This window comes from Rhamphochromis longiceps, linkage group LG16 (assembly GCF_057381845.1).
Source record: "Rhamphochromis longiceps isolate RC_006_pf linkage group LG16, R_longiceps_female_GT1.1, whole genome shotgun sequence".
NCBI lineage: Eukaryota > Metazoa > Chordata > Actinopteri > Cichliformes > Cichlidae > Rhamphochromis > Rhamphochromis longiceps.
In genome coordinates this window covers 12,863,954-12,878,317 of record NC_140572.1, presented here as the reverse complement: position 1 = coordinate 12,878,317, position 14,364 = coordinate 12,863,954, and the positions used below count along the sequence as shown (strand labels likewise).

The following is a 14,364-nucleotide window of genomic DNA, read 5'->3' as shown; positions in this document are numbered from 1 at the left end:
ATTGGAGATTCAAGCTTAGGAACCTGACTGGAAATATGCTCATCCTAACCGTGCAGTTCCATTGCACTTGAAAACAATTGTGTTATATTACAGTTTGTGCCTATTAGAGCAAAATTAAAAGCATTAAGCTAACGTCTGAGTGTTAGGATATTTGACCAACATTCATGTTCATTGCATTTAGCTCGTCTACTTCTGGTATAATTTTTTTGTTTAAAATAATTTAAAATGACTTATATAGCATAATCTGGATTTTTCTTCTTTACATTTAGAACAAGAAAGTCACTGGAATAGTGTGCTCCATATACTGGTTTAGACAGTAATTAGTCTACAGATGTGATACAGATGTTTCCAGTAAACTACAATGTTATTAAGGTGGACTTTTTAGTTATTGTGTAGATTTTTATAAATTGATTTTATTGCATTTCATCACAGTGAGCGATTCTGAACAGGGAAAAAGCTTATGGTCAAACAATAAGCCTAATTTTTCTGGGACCCATAAAGTTAACTCGGTTTCTTTTCATGTCCCTGGAAACACATCACCACAACACAGATACAGTATGAGGCTATCAACAGGCTTTCCCTCTTGTGTTTTCCTTTCTCCACCTAAATGAAAATAGTATGAATGACATGATGGTTGATGTTAATGTGCTTTATTGAATTTCTGTGTGGTAGAGGAGCTGGAGCCAGACGGAGAGGAGAGCCAGAGTCTGCAAACAGGAACATGATATCCTAACAGAGCTGTGATGTGTAAGGCATGCAGCTGAACTCTTAAAGAGCCACAGGCCAAAAACCAATGGCGTCAAAGGAATGCCCTCTGACTGTGTGTGTGTGTGTGTGTGTGTGTGTGTGTGTGTGTGTGTGTGTGTGTGTGTGTGTGTGGGAGGAGTGCCTTGCTGCAGCTGTCAGAGGGAATGCCCAGCTAACAACACTCCACGGGCCTGGCTGGAGAGGGCTACTAGCCAAGGCTTACTGTGTGGGTGTGTGTGACAGCATTTACACATATGCCTACAAATGCATGCGACCTAAGTGTGAATGGCATGCCAACACAAATACTGTCCCCCTGTCACAGCACTCTGTGCTGCTCTCCCTTTACATCACGTGTGTGTACCGAATGTTTGTGTGTGCGTGTTTTGTTGACATACTCTTTCTCCCTCTCTCACATTCACCACACCATCCCAATACACACGCTAACACACACAAACGCAACTTTGTGTACCTAACTGTCTTGAGGTAAGCTGTAATGAAAGCCGACAGTGAATGGTGGACAAAGGCGAGCATCCTCTGTTACCCATAGATCCAGAGCTTTGCTCAGTGGCAGCATCTCAGCAGCTTCAACAAGCCTCCAATCCCTGTACCCTGTCCTTCTCACAGCAGGTCATGTAATGACTTACAGATTGTTTCATAACTGATTGTTTAATCTAGCACACAATCCAGAAATCTACCTATGACACACTTAACTTTTAACTCTGATATTTTCAGTCTTCAAATCAGGACTATGAGTCCAAACCAAAAACAAACGACTGTCACATTTTGTCTGTCTTTGTGCTCATTCTGGATCTTTAATGTAATTGTGTTTTTGTCACTTTTTGGGATAATTTTGTTTGTAATTGGTATTTTTTTCCACCTGTCTTGGTGATCGTTCTGTGTATGAGTTTACTTCATACAGAGGCTCTGGTGTCCTCTAGGGTGCATTAAATAAGCCATCCAAGGAGAAGAGCATAGCTTGTTTTACAAAATGTGATGCTGAGATGTGGCCTTACGGATGGATCAATGAGGAGGCCAGGCTTCTTAAGCACAGGGCAGCACAGCCAACCAGGCAACCTTGGAAACACCAGAGTGTAGTGATGGACATGTAGGGGACAATGAGCACTTATTTATAGATAAGAACATCTTGTCTGGCTGTGACACAAAGAACATGTTTACTTTAACATTTTGGATTATTAAATGGAACCTGTTATGCTTATTTCCAACCCAATATTCCGAACTTGTTGTTTTGCACTTAAAACTCAGCCGCAGTGCATTCATGGGTAGAGTCAGTGTGTCTGTGCATAGCTTATTTAGCAAGTCACAAATGCACAACAGTGGCAGAAGAGATCAAAAGTTTCACAGCTTTAGTACTGTTTACCTTCACTGGCAACATCTTAGATTATTACTTGGGTTTGGCTGGGGTTGCTCTGACTTTCCAAGTTGGTAATCAAAGTTGAGGGAGCATTCCAGAAAGAAATTCCAACTGGGAACTCAGAAATTCTGACTTCTGACTTAATCTGGAACACACTATTAAACAACAGATGGGTGGGGCATATGTGCACAGCCTTATTTAGGAAATCCCATGGACAGCATATAAAAAACAGAAGTAGCTACTGAGTCATGAGCTGTTGGCTTTGGATTCTGCGTTTGAAACTTCAATGTTAAGTGTACTACCATCATATTTTTAGCGCCAAAAGTAACCAAATTTAGTCCAGAGGGTGGATTTATCAGCAAATGTACAGTTGGTTAGCACGTTGCATTTACAAGTGGTAGGGGTGCAACGTTCAAACAAGTTCAACAAAAGCACGAGTCCATGTCAGCATCTCATAGTGGTGGAGGTGACGTTGAAAAGACAAATATTAGCTGCAGCTACCTGTGTGAGCACATCTGTGATTTAAAGCAACTCTGCCAGTTCAGAATTTTAACATGGCAGTCTATGGGGATTGACTCACTTTGGAGCCACCGCCGCAGGAACTGACATAATACAGAGTCAATAAAGAGAGTGTGAAATGGAGCATCAAAGCATCCTGAAAACATGAGCTTTTGGCTCATATGATGATGTCATTATAAATCATGGTTAATATAATAACAACAAACCTAATATGGAAATTATACTCTTTTAAGAGCTGTTTTTACCATTATGTTGTTTGTCCTTTTTTTAATGATGCTTCAGTTGCTCATGCTTATGCTTCTATCTCTTGGATTATCTATGATGGATCCAGATGCCTTGTCCTCCTGTGTACTTGTCTGGTATCCTTAGCTGTCTTCTCTTGGGTTCGTGCAGACCACAAGCAGGACAGGGACATGAGCAGGGGTCCAGGTGACACTCAGCTCATTGTGGGAGTGGCTGGTAAACAATGTTGCTGTTTTCTGATTAGCTGTGCTCATACACTTTCTTTAAAGTTGATTTTCCTTCCTCATCCTTGCATGAATACACAAAGCCTGGATTTATGAGGCCTTCTTGCCTCAGGAATGTTCTTCCAGACATTCCAGATGCTTTGCCGTGTTTCCCCTTGGTGAGTGGACTTTACAAGCATAATGTGTCAAACCTTCAGTTCCTAGGCTCTCCAAATCAGGCCGTTTCAGACTACCACCTCGTGGAGTGTGGCTCTATTTAAGTCTTTGACTACAAAAAACTTCATGTTAAATAATTGACTACTATTCAAGAATTTAGATTTCTTATTACCTACTGAAACCAGGCAGTATGACTTAGACATACTCCCATCAGTAAATAATTCTGGAATTTTATTTTTTCCTCTACTATGAAGTTGTCCAGATTGGTTACAGTTGGTGATTTTAACATGAATATTTGATGAATCACTCTGACCTCTTCGCTAGAAGTTTTACCAGTATTATTGATCCTTTTAAACTCGGCATGCATTTGGCTTGACACATAGCCAAAGTCCTGTGATCAGGACCTTCTGGCTGTGCATCACACAAGGCTGAGAACTAAAGATGACAGGGCTTTGGGAGAAGTGGATTCGAGTCTCTGGATCTTCTGATGTTGAGCTCTTTGGATTTGATCTTCTCTTAAAAAGCAGTTAAATCTGAGCTGATTTTTTTGCTGTCATGTTTTTATGTCATGGGTTGTGAAACATTTTGTGAAAAGTGTTCAAAGGTGCTGTATGAATAAATGTCTACTTGACTCAGGAAATAAGGAAATCCATAACAGGTCACCTTTAAGTTTAACTTATTTTTCCTTCTTCCAGCACAGCCATCAAGACACTCAAGGCATGACAAATAACACACACTGTAAAGCAATGAAAGCCACACTCCTCACTGAAGATAACTTATATATAGCCCTAGTTAGGGCTATCACTAACTTTAATTAACAGGCTAAACTAGGCGTGGCTTTACAGTCTCTGCCCAACCTCAGATTATATAAAGCACATTCATGTCATATAGTAGTGAGTTCTTGCAACCTCCTTTGCTGCATTGTTGATGGGAAGAATTTTTTTCATCTTATTTTATCCATAAAATATCCCACCCAAATCATTATTTTGTGTCAGCAAAAATTTAAAGTGACTCAAGAAAAATAATAGAGGATATTCAATCCATCTTGAGCCTTTAAAGCAATATGGCATGAATGCAGCACTGTTTTATACTGGTAAGTGGTTAAGCTGTCCTGGTGGTCTGGCCCCTGGCTGTGCTGTGCTGACCCGAATTCTCACTAGGCCTTCCTCAGATCCGCTGGCACCCAGGGGTGGGGGGGAGCGTCGTGCGCCCGTCCAGCACACGGACAGAACTCGCCAGCACACGCGACTCCTGGACACTCTGCGTAGCGCCCGCTCCTGCCAGTGTGCCAAGGCACTGCCAGACTAGTGCGAGTGCAGACAAACGCATACACACAGAGGTGCACATACACACACAAGTTCCAGACCGAGGAGGTTAGATTAGAGGTAAATGGGGAAAAAATGTCAACAAGAGTCAGAATATCAAAGGTTAAAAGGTTAAGATCTCCTTAAAATAAAATAAATGTTTAGAGGAAAATTAAACACATTAATGGAAAATTAATTGAAGTGCTTACAGGTAGAGAAATAACTGATCTAACAGAATTTGATAGGTCAAAAATGAGAGCAGGGATGTAAATAAAAGTAATAATTAAACACTGAATAACAGTGTCATTCTCATACCGGTACATAAATATGAACAGCCGCTCGCTTAGCTTAGCCTAGCATAAAGACTGAGAACAGAGAGAAAGCAGCTATCCTGGCTCTGTCCAAAGGTAACAAGACACACCTCATAAAGCTCAGTAATTAACACAGTGTATCACCAGGGTGGGACTCCTTGCTAAGCAACCACCAGAGGCTCCAGGATGTGACAAGTCCCATTCAGAACTGTGTCCAGAGAGCTTGATCAAGGAGATGATACAATGCACCTGATTTTAAACCGCCCTGCCTTCTGTATCATGTTAAAGTTTACTTGTTTTTAAAGCACTACATTATTACACAACTCTTGAGCGTGGCTCAAGAGTTGGCAGTTAGTCTTGTAATCGGAAGGTTGCCGGTTCGAGCCCCGGCTCCGACAGTCTCGGTCGTTGTGTCCTTGGGCAAGACACTTCACCCGTTGCCTACTGGTGGTGGTCAGAGGGCCTGGTGGCGCCAGTGACCGGCAGCCTTGCCTCTGTCAGTGCGCCCCAGGGCAGCTGTGGCTACAATGTAGCTTGCCATCACACCACTGTGTGAATGCGTGGATGACTGAATGTAGCGTAAAGCGCTTTGGGGTCCTTGGGGACTAAGTAAAGTGCTATATAAATACAGGCCATTTACATTTTTTCACTCGCACACCTGTCTGGTATTCCAGCTCAAATTTTCTAACTATTCCAAAGTGTAGGACCAGAACATTAATTTGGCGATACCTTTTGGCTTTAATGCTCCAAGCCGCTGGTGCAGGCTGCAGGAGGAGCTGATAGCAGCAATAAATACTGAAATCATTCAATTTAGAACCAGCCGTTTCAACCAGGCTTTTCATAGACCATGCTTTATAGAAATGACTTTATGCTATTTTATGCTTTTGGTTTTTATAATTATTTGACTTTTCGGCCCATATAGCATTATTTAATTCAATAAATAAGACCTATTTATGTACATTTTAAATTATGATACTTTGTCCTTTCAATGTACTTTTACCACTATTAATTATTACTGTTTTTAGCTCTTATTAATTATGACATACATTTTGACATACATACCCACATAGCAGACAGGTCTGGCCCGGATCTGGTGTCAAGCCGGGCCTGCTAGCTGACTTCTGGCATAGTAAGATATGGGCCAGGCCTGGCGTAGATGGCACTGTTTATGTGATGGCATGCCACATCTGGCCCAACTGTGGTTTGGTTTATGTGGCCCACGCTCATAGAAAACAGGTCTGGCCCTGATCCGGCATCAAGCTCGCACTTCTGACTGACTGGTGTCATGGTAGGGTGTATGTGAACCAGATGTGGGCCAGCTCTGGCAATGATGACACTATTTATGTTTCTATTTTCCTATTTTAGTTAGAAGACCCAAATGCCATGCTGCAATACTACAGGGTGGGCCATTTATATGGATACACCGTAATAACATGGGAATGGTTGGTGATATTAAAGTCCTGTTTGTGGCACATTAGTATATGTGAGGGGGCAAACTCCTCAAGATGGGTGGTGACCATGGTGGCCATTTAGAAGTCGGCCATCTTGGATACAACTTTTGTTTTTTCAATAGGAAGAGGGCCATGTGACACATCAAACTTATTGGTACTGTCACAAGAAAAACAATGGTGTGCTTGGTTTCAACGTAACGTTATTCTTTTATGAGTTGTAATTTACAAGTTTCTCTTTGTTCACAGCCATTGACATGTTGAAGAGGTTAACACGTGAGGAGCAGATCGAAATTGTGTTGATATCTGGTGAACGCAGTAACCGGGTCATTGCAGCATATTTCAATGCAAGACACCCTACGAGACCACCCATCTCCCATGCTACAGTTAGCAAACTGCTTGCTAAGTTTCATGAAACTGGTTCAGTGTTGGATTTGCCAAAATGTGGACGCAAGAAAACTGTCACTAATGAAGAAACATCAGTGGCTGTCCTAGCTTCATTCAGCAAGAGCCCACAGCATAGCACTCGCCGCATGTCACTGGAGAGTGGCATTAGTCGAACATCCCTTCGCCGGATATTAGCTACTCACAAATGGCACCCTTACAAACTCCAGCTACTGCAGCATCTGTCACGGTACAGGGCCATGAGGCCCAGGGTTTAAGTTCTAATGCATATTTTTATATCCACATGTGTAGTTTAACGCATCTAGTTGTTTTCTAGTTTGCAGTTTAGTCCTTGGTTTCTTAGTCCCTTTTGTCATCTCTCCCTGGTCCATGTGTCTACCTGTCATGTTTCATGTCTCTGGTTAGGTTAAGTTCATGTTCTATCTCCATGTCTATGTCTCTGTGTTTCCTGTTTTATTTTGAAAGAGTATGGTGTTCTTTGTTCATTGTAGTTAGTGTTAGGCTGTATCCCAATTCAGGGTCTGCAGCCTTAAAGGCCACATTTTAAGGCCGATTACGTCACCGCAACGCGACAAAGGCTGTCCCAATTCGAAGGCTGCTCGAAATGCGGCCCTCAAATGCATCCTTCATTTCCCTGAATTTTAAGGACGTGGCGGTGTAGACTTCGTGACCCAACATATCCCAGAATGCATAGCGCGGCGGTGGGTGTGGATAATTTTGCCGAAAAAAACGGCGGACGAGGGGCGCCCGAAGAGTAAACTTTAAGTAAGTACTGAATATTATGTCACTTATTTATGTGCAAATGTTTAATAACGAAGAACATGAAAACATTACTGTTGGCCACATGTCGGCAAAGTTATGTGACATTAGTGACGTTTGTACAAACTTGGTTTTAAAGCCTTTACTTTAAAATATACGCTGTTCAATAGCTGACCTTAATCTTACAGAGAATGATCAAAGCTCATGTAGAAACAAACAAACAAATGAACAAAATATGTTCTCCTTCATTTCTGTCAAACAATGCTGTATGTAACGTTTCCAGCTGTTAGTATCATGGTTGCTAGGCAACCTGGGCAGCGCAACGGAGGCTAGACCGTCCCATTTCACAAGCCTCGCACTTCCGGCCTTAGCGGTCTTTAAGTACGCGGCCCTTGAGGATCGTTGAGGCTGCGTACTTTAAGGCTGCAGACCCTGAATTGGGATACAGCCTTACTCTCCCCTGTATTGTCATTATGTTTCCTTCTAGTCAGCTGTGTTCTCATGTGTCTCCACTTCCCATGATCACCTCGTGTGTATTTAAGTCATCAGTCTTCCTTTGTTTGTCGCCGCGTCGTCTGTTCAACTTCACCCATGTTACGCCAGGTTTCAGGACTCTGTGCTGGTCATGTTGCTTACGTGTATACGTTTCATAGTCCTTTGTTGTTCCAGCACAGAGTCCGGTTCATAGTAGTCTCCCATATGCATCGTTGTCACCCTGTCTTTGCTTTCCCTGCTGTCTGAGTTTAGTGTCAGTTCTTAGTTTTCCCAGTTCAGCTTCTAGTTTAGTTTTGCCTCTGTGCTTTCTGTTGTTTGCCACGTTAATCAGCCCAAATAAAGGCTCGCTTTTCGTTTCAAGTTCAATACTGTCTCCTCATCTATGTCTGCACCTGGAACCTCATACTCCCACACACGGTCCGCAGACCGTGACAGCATCTCAACGAGGATGACCCAGATCGGTGCACAGAATTTGCAGAATGGGCAAAACAAAGATTGGAACAGGACCCTCAGTTCACGCAGAAGATTTTGTTCAGTGATGAAGCAAACTTTTATGTGAATGGTGAAGTTAACAAACAAAACCACCGCTATTGGTCTGACACTAACCCACATTGAATGGATCCCTCCAAGACTGTTGGAACAACAAAAGTGATGGTTTGGTATGGTATATGGGGTACATCGATAGTGGGTCCATTCTTCATCAATGGAAACCTCAAGGCCACTGGATATTTGAAATTGCTACATGATGATGTGTTTCCCTCTTTATGCACTGAAGCTGGCACGTTCCCTGAGTTTTTCCAGCAGGATGGTGCACCACCACATTATGGGTGCCAGGTCCAAGCATTCCTAGATGAACAGTTTCCTGGAAAGTGGATTGGTCGTCGCGGGCCAGTTGAATGGCCGCCAAGGTCTCCCGATCTGACCCCCTTAGACTTTTATCTTTGGGGTCATCTGAAGGCAATGGTCTATGGTGTGAAGATACGAGATGTGCAGCACCTGAAACTACGGATACTGGATGCCTGTGCTGGCATTTCTCCTGCGGTGTTGCTATCAGTGTGTGAAGAGTGGGAGAAGAGGGTTGCATTGACAATCCAACACAATGGGCATTGAACACATTTTATAAGTGGTCAGAAACTTGTAAATAACTCATGAAAGAATAAAGTTATGTTGAAACCAAGCACACCATTGTTTTTCTTGTGACATTACCAATAAGTTTGATGTGTCACATGGCCCTCTTCCTATTGAAAAAATAAAAGTTGTATCCAAGATGGCCGACTTCTAAATGGCCACCATGGTCACCACCCATCTTGAGGAGTTTGCCCCCTCACATATACTAATGTGCCACAAACAGGACTTTAATATCACCAACCATTCCCATGTTATTACGGTGTATCCATATAAATGGCCCACCCTGTATACTGCTATGGTAGCCAACATTTCAAATGCAGGTTTGACAGGTTTGTGAGTGAACACTTTATCCAAAACCTAGTGAGGGTTTACTCATGTTTACTACTGGGTGGCTGTAGCTCAGAAGGTAAAGCAGGTCACCTACTGATTAGAAGGTTAGTGGATCCCTGGCTCTTCCAGTCTGCATGTCAAAAGTGTGAATGTGTATGCATGTAGTTAGGAAGCCCTCAGTTTAGAGAAAGTGTGTGATTGGGTGAATGTTGTATAGAGTAATCCGGGAGAGTAGAAAAGTGCTATATAAGAATCAGTCCAGTCACTGTCTGAACAGAGTTTTGTCATGTTACTTTTGCACTATTATGTTCCGGCGCATGTTGTTATTACATGGCTTGATTAAGGTACACATTAGGCTGACATCTGGGGCCAGAGTTGAAACTGTTCTGGGCCAGCACAGGGCCAGCAGTGTGTCTGCAACTGGCTTTGTGCTGGCCCATGTGTGGGCCACCTCTGGCAAACCAGATCTGGGCTACCAAAGGGCCATCATTCTTTGCGGTATGTGGGCCATGTGTAAGCACATTGTGTGGGCAGATCTGGGCCATACCAATTTTGCTATCTGGGTAGTTATAAGCTAATATCAATATAGTTATATTATATCTTATCAAGTTTTATGGTCCTCAGCCGGAAAGGGGTGGAGTGCCCACTCTGGGTCAGGGACGAGTTCTTGCCCCAAGTGAAAAAGTTTAAGTATCTCGGGGTCTTATGACAGGAGAAGGGAGCGGGAGATCGACAGACGGACTGGTGCTGCAGCTGCAGTGATGTGGACGCTGCAAAAGCGAAGCTCTCAATTTAACTGTCAACCTACATCCCTATCCTCACCTATGGTCACAAGCTGTGGGTAGTGACCAAAAGAACGAGATCGTGGATACAAGCGGCGGAAATGGGCTTCCTCCGAAGGGTGACTGGCCTCTCCCTTTGAGATAGGGTGAGAAGTTCGGCCATCCGGGAGGGGCTCAGAGTAGAGCCGCTGCTCCTCCACATCGAAAGGAGCCGAGGTGGTTCAGGCATCTGACAAAGATGTCTCCAGGGTGCCTCCTGGGTGAGGTGTTCTGGGTATGTCCCACCAGAAGGAGGCCCTGGGGCAGACCCAGGACCCACTGGAGAGATTATATCTCTCGGCTTGTCCGGGGAACGCCTTGGTGTTGCCCCGGACAAGCTGAAGCAGGTGGCTGGGGAGAGGGATCTCTGCTTGGGCTGCTGCCCCGGCCCCGGACAAGCGGAAGAAGATGGATGAATGGATGGATGTTTTATGTTTTTCATTTATAAGAAGTAGTGCTTATTTTTATTATTTGGTGGGGTTTTGCTCTGCCTTGTTGTCAGCTTGTTAGTCATCTGTGAAGTGCTTTGCAGTGCTAACCTGCAAGTCTTTATAGGTAAAAGGACTGACTGACTGGTCCAAGCCAAAACACAATATGGTGCATAATCCCCTGTAAAACAGCAAAATGTCTTTTCTCCCTGTTGATTTTTTCACAGGTTAAACAAATGAGGTTTGAGGTATGAGCAAAGGCTTCCTGTATCTAGCGTTTATGCTAAGCTAAGCTAATCAGGTGCAATTTCAAGATATGTATTCACCATACAGACATGAGATGGGTATTTATTGTCTTATCTACAGTTCCTTAAGAAAATAAATAAGCGCATTGCATCCTTAATGCCGGACTGTGTTTCTCAGTCATTTGTGGCGTTAGAATAACAGTAACAGTAAAAGCAATTAGCAATTCATCCCCAGTGGCCACTAGAGCATGTGCGCCATGTGAGGAAACACTCAGTAAACCTACCTTGGCATCTTTGGCGTAGTAGAGAGTTCGTCCTCTCAGTTTGAAGTAGCGCTTTTTCCACCTCTGGAATGAGCTAGTCTGTTTCAACAGCAATCCCTCCTTTATACTTGTCTGCAGGGAGACAGAAAGACATCACAGAAATAAAACATATATATCAGAGGAACCTTCAGTCAAAAAGTAGCACAGACCTTCTCTCTCTCTCTCTCTCTCTCTCTCTCTCTCTCTCTCTCTCTCTTTTACAAATGTAGAAGGCACTCTTTGATTTATCTACAGGAAACTGATTAGATAAAATGTGCCTACTGTCTGTGATCGTGTGTGCATGTGTGTGAATGTGAACAGCAATTTTATGCATGGGAGACAAGGAATAGGACAAAAGTAGAGAAGAAAGGAAACCCATTACCAGAGGAAACAAAGAAGTAAAAGGAAAGAAAGATTAAAGGGAAAAGAAAGAAGGAAAGATAGGAAGGAAAGGAAGGAAAGATAGAAAGAACAGTAACCCACTGACTGCTTAAGTGTGGCCAGCTCTTTCAAGTATTCTACATTTAGAGAAAAAAATGCTCACGAAAACCTGGGAAATTTTTATATTTCCAGTTACAAACAAATCGTTTCTTTTAAGCAATCTCTTCATGAAGGAATCCCTAAACTTCATGTGTTTAACTGAGATGTGGCAGCAAAGCATGGATTATATTCACTTGAAGGAAATCTGCCCGGCTGGCTGCTCCGTCATCGGAACTCCACGTCTTTCGGGACGTGGCGGAGGACTCGCTGTTGTGCACTAGGACAGATTCACATGCAGGCTGATGAACTCGGACTCCTTTTCTTCACTTGAGTTGCAGATGATGTGATTTTTATCTGCGAAAAGCGCTATATAAATAAATTTTACTTACTTACTTACTAATGGGAATACCATTACAATACCACGTACTAATATGAAACATTTACAAACCTCCTATCAACATTAATTGCACTTTGGCGAACTTTAGAATAACCCTTAGCTACAAAACTGTTAGGAATTGGGTTCTGGTTATGTGGTGCTTTTGTCTGTATGTGTTTTTTGGTGCCTCCCTTTTTGTATAGGTAGGCGGGGCAGTGAGTCACTGAACCTGGCACACCTGTTACTCATCAGATGCTTTCCTCAAAAGTGTTCTTTAGGAGCTACCTGAAAGAAGACTAGTGTCGGAGTATTGGCGTTTTTTTGGAGCATCTGAAATTCTGCCCCTGCCTGCTGGAGCCCTTGGATACCTTGGTACCAAATAAGCTCTCCAACTGTCTGTAAAGTTTACTTTAAGCTTTTCTCGGTTATCGGGCAAGACCCTCCTAATTCTCGTCCCTCTCCTTTTTTAGATCGAGTGCACTACCTGTGTGTGTTTTCGTCACCTGCACGTCCTGGCTCCGCGTCCCCATTCATACAATGTTGTATATATTTTGTCCTTGTAAATACCTCCCCCTCACTGTAAATAAACTGTCTTCACCGCAACTCTGCCTCCGTGTGTTCTGCTTCCTGGGTCCATCTGCATTTGCCATAACAAAAACAAGCTAAGGGTTTTGGTTTTGTTGGGATTACAGCCTCTAAAATCATCCAAATATTTAATTACAAGAAAAAAATAAGTCAACTTATTTAAAGTTTATTCAAATCTATTTAAAGTCAAGTCTCAAGTTATGAATACCATATCAGAGTCAAGGAGGGTTTTTTGTTAAATGCCTAAAAGAAGCACCTACCATTGCCTGGTGTCACACAAATCGCGTATATTTGACAGAGATTTTGTCAGAGTTTCCATGAGGTGTTAGGTAACTGACACTGATTTATCCTTTTAGAAGGTCACCTTATGGGGGGAAAGTTTTGAAACCTACTTTAAGACAAAGCCACTAACTGTTTCAATATATTTTTTAATAAGATTTCACTATGTTTTCCAGGATCTCTGTTTTTTTTAGTTACATTTACAATGAGGATCTCATCATTGACTTGGGGGCCTAAAAATAACTTTATATTTATACTGTTTTAACATAGTTCTCTGTTGATATTAATAATATTTTAATTGTTCCATAGTGCTTTGTAACTTACTATAACTTCCCATGTAATGAGTTTTAAAGAAGACTGAAAGCGGTTCTAATCTGAAGCACAAATCTTTCTTTGCTAATATGAAATTTTAACTGCAGATATTTTTAAGATTATGTGTTATCTACATCATCTTTGTAAGGCATCTGTAGCTCTAACCTTACTTTTTTTGTTGTTTTTTGCCTAATTAGATAGGGACAGTGAAGACTGACAGGAAAGTGGAGAGGGATGAAGACTTGTGGTAAAGGGCCGCAGGTTGGACTTGAACCCGGGCCAGCCACTCTCAGCCATATGGGCACTTGCCCATCCCAGTGAGGTAAAGTGGCGCTAACATTACTATCATTGAAAAATGTTTATAGAACAGGTTTTGGGCAGATTATGCAGTTTGCTCATGTCAGCTAGTTTTAATTTAGATGTTTTTTAAAAAGCAGTTTTATAATAGAAACTTCACTGAGTCATTTCTTCCACATGACTAACAAATTTCCTGAGCAAGCAGAATATTTCACTTTGTCCTCAGTACTTAGGTTTTATAGTGTTGAGCTTTTAAAAGGCTCAATATAGTACGAGCTATGAAAAAAACTGTCACTTCCTAATTTCTTGTTTTTTGCATTTCCCACACATTTCAGGTCATCAAACAAATATTAATAGTAACTAAAATAACCAGAGTAAATAGAAAACACACTTTTTAAATGATGACTTCATTTATTAAAGCCAAAAACCAATCCAAGCCTGCCTGGCCCTGAAAAAGTAATTCACGTAATTACTTTTTTCACATATCAACTCATTTAAATAGAATCTGTCTAAAACGGTGAAGTAAGCTAAAAGATCTCAAACATCAACACATCATGCTATGATCTAAAGAAACTCAAGAGCTAATGACAAAAATATTATAGAAATGTTATAGACATGTATCAGTCCGAAAAGGGTTGCAAAGATGTTTCTAAAGCTTTGTTACTCCAGTGAACCGTGATGAGAGGCATCAATGACTCATGCAGGAGAAATCTAAGGAACTGCACTGATCTCGCTTGTCTCAGTTAAGGTCAGTGTTCATGATTCAACAATAAGAAATGGACTGGGAAACAATTGCAT

General features: G+C 42.0%; 1 protein-coding gene across 6 annotated transcripts in view; it reads right to left on the bottom strand.

The window, feature by feature from the left end:
• The window catches only part of dgkh (diacylglycerol kinase, eta), an 83,484-nt gene that overhangs the window by 59,021 nt on the left and 10,099 nt on the right, over positions 1-14,364 (bottom strand). For 4 of the 6 annotated variants that reach the window (XM_085385528.1, XM_085385530.1, XM_085385531.1 and 1 more), the window contains one exon: positions 11,220-11,330. In XM_085385528.1, the coding sequence (XP_085241654.1) occupies positions 11,220-11,330 (111 nt within the window). Of the gene's footprint in view, positions 1-4,406; positions 4,566-11,219; positions 11,331-14,364 lie in introns of all 6 variants that reach the window. The other 2 variants (XM_085385537.1, XM_085385535.1) reach the window with 1 other exon arrangement.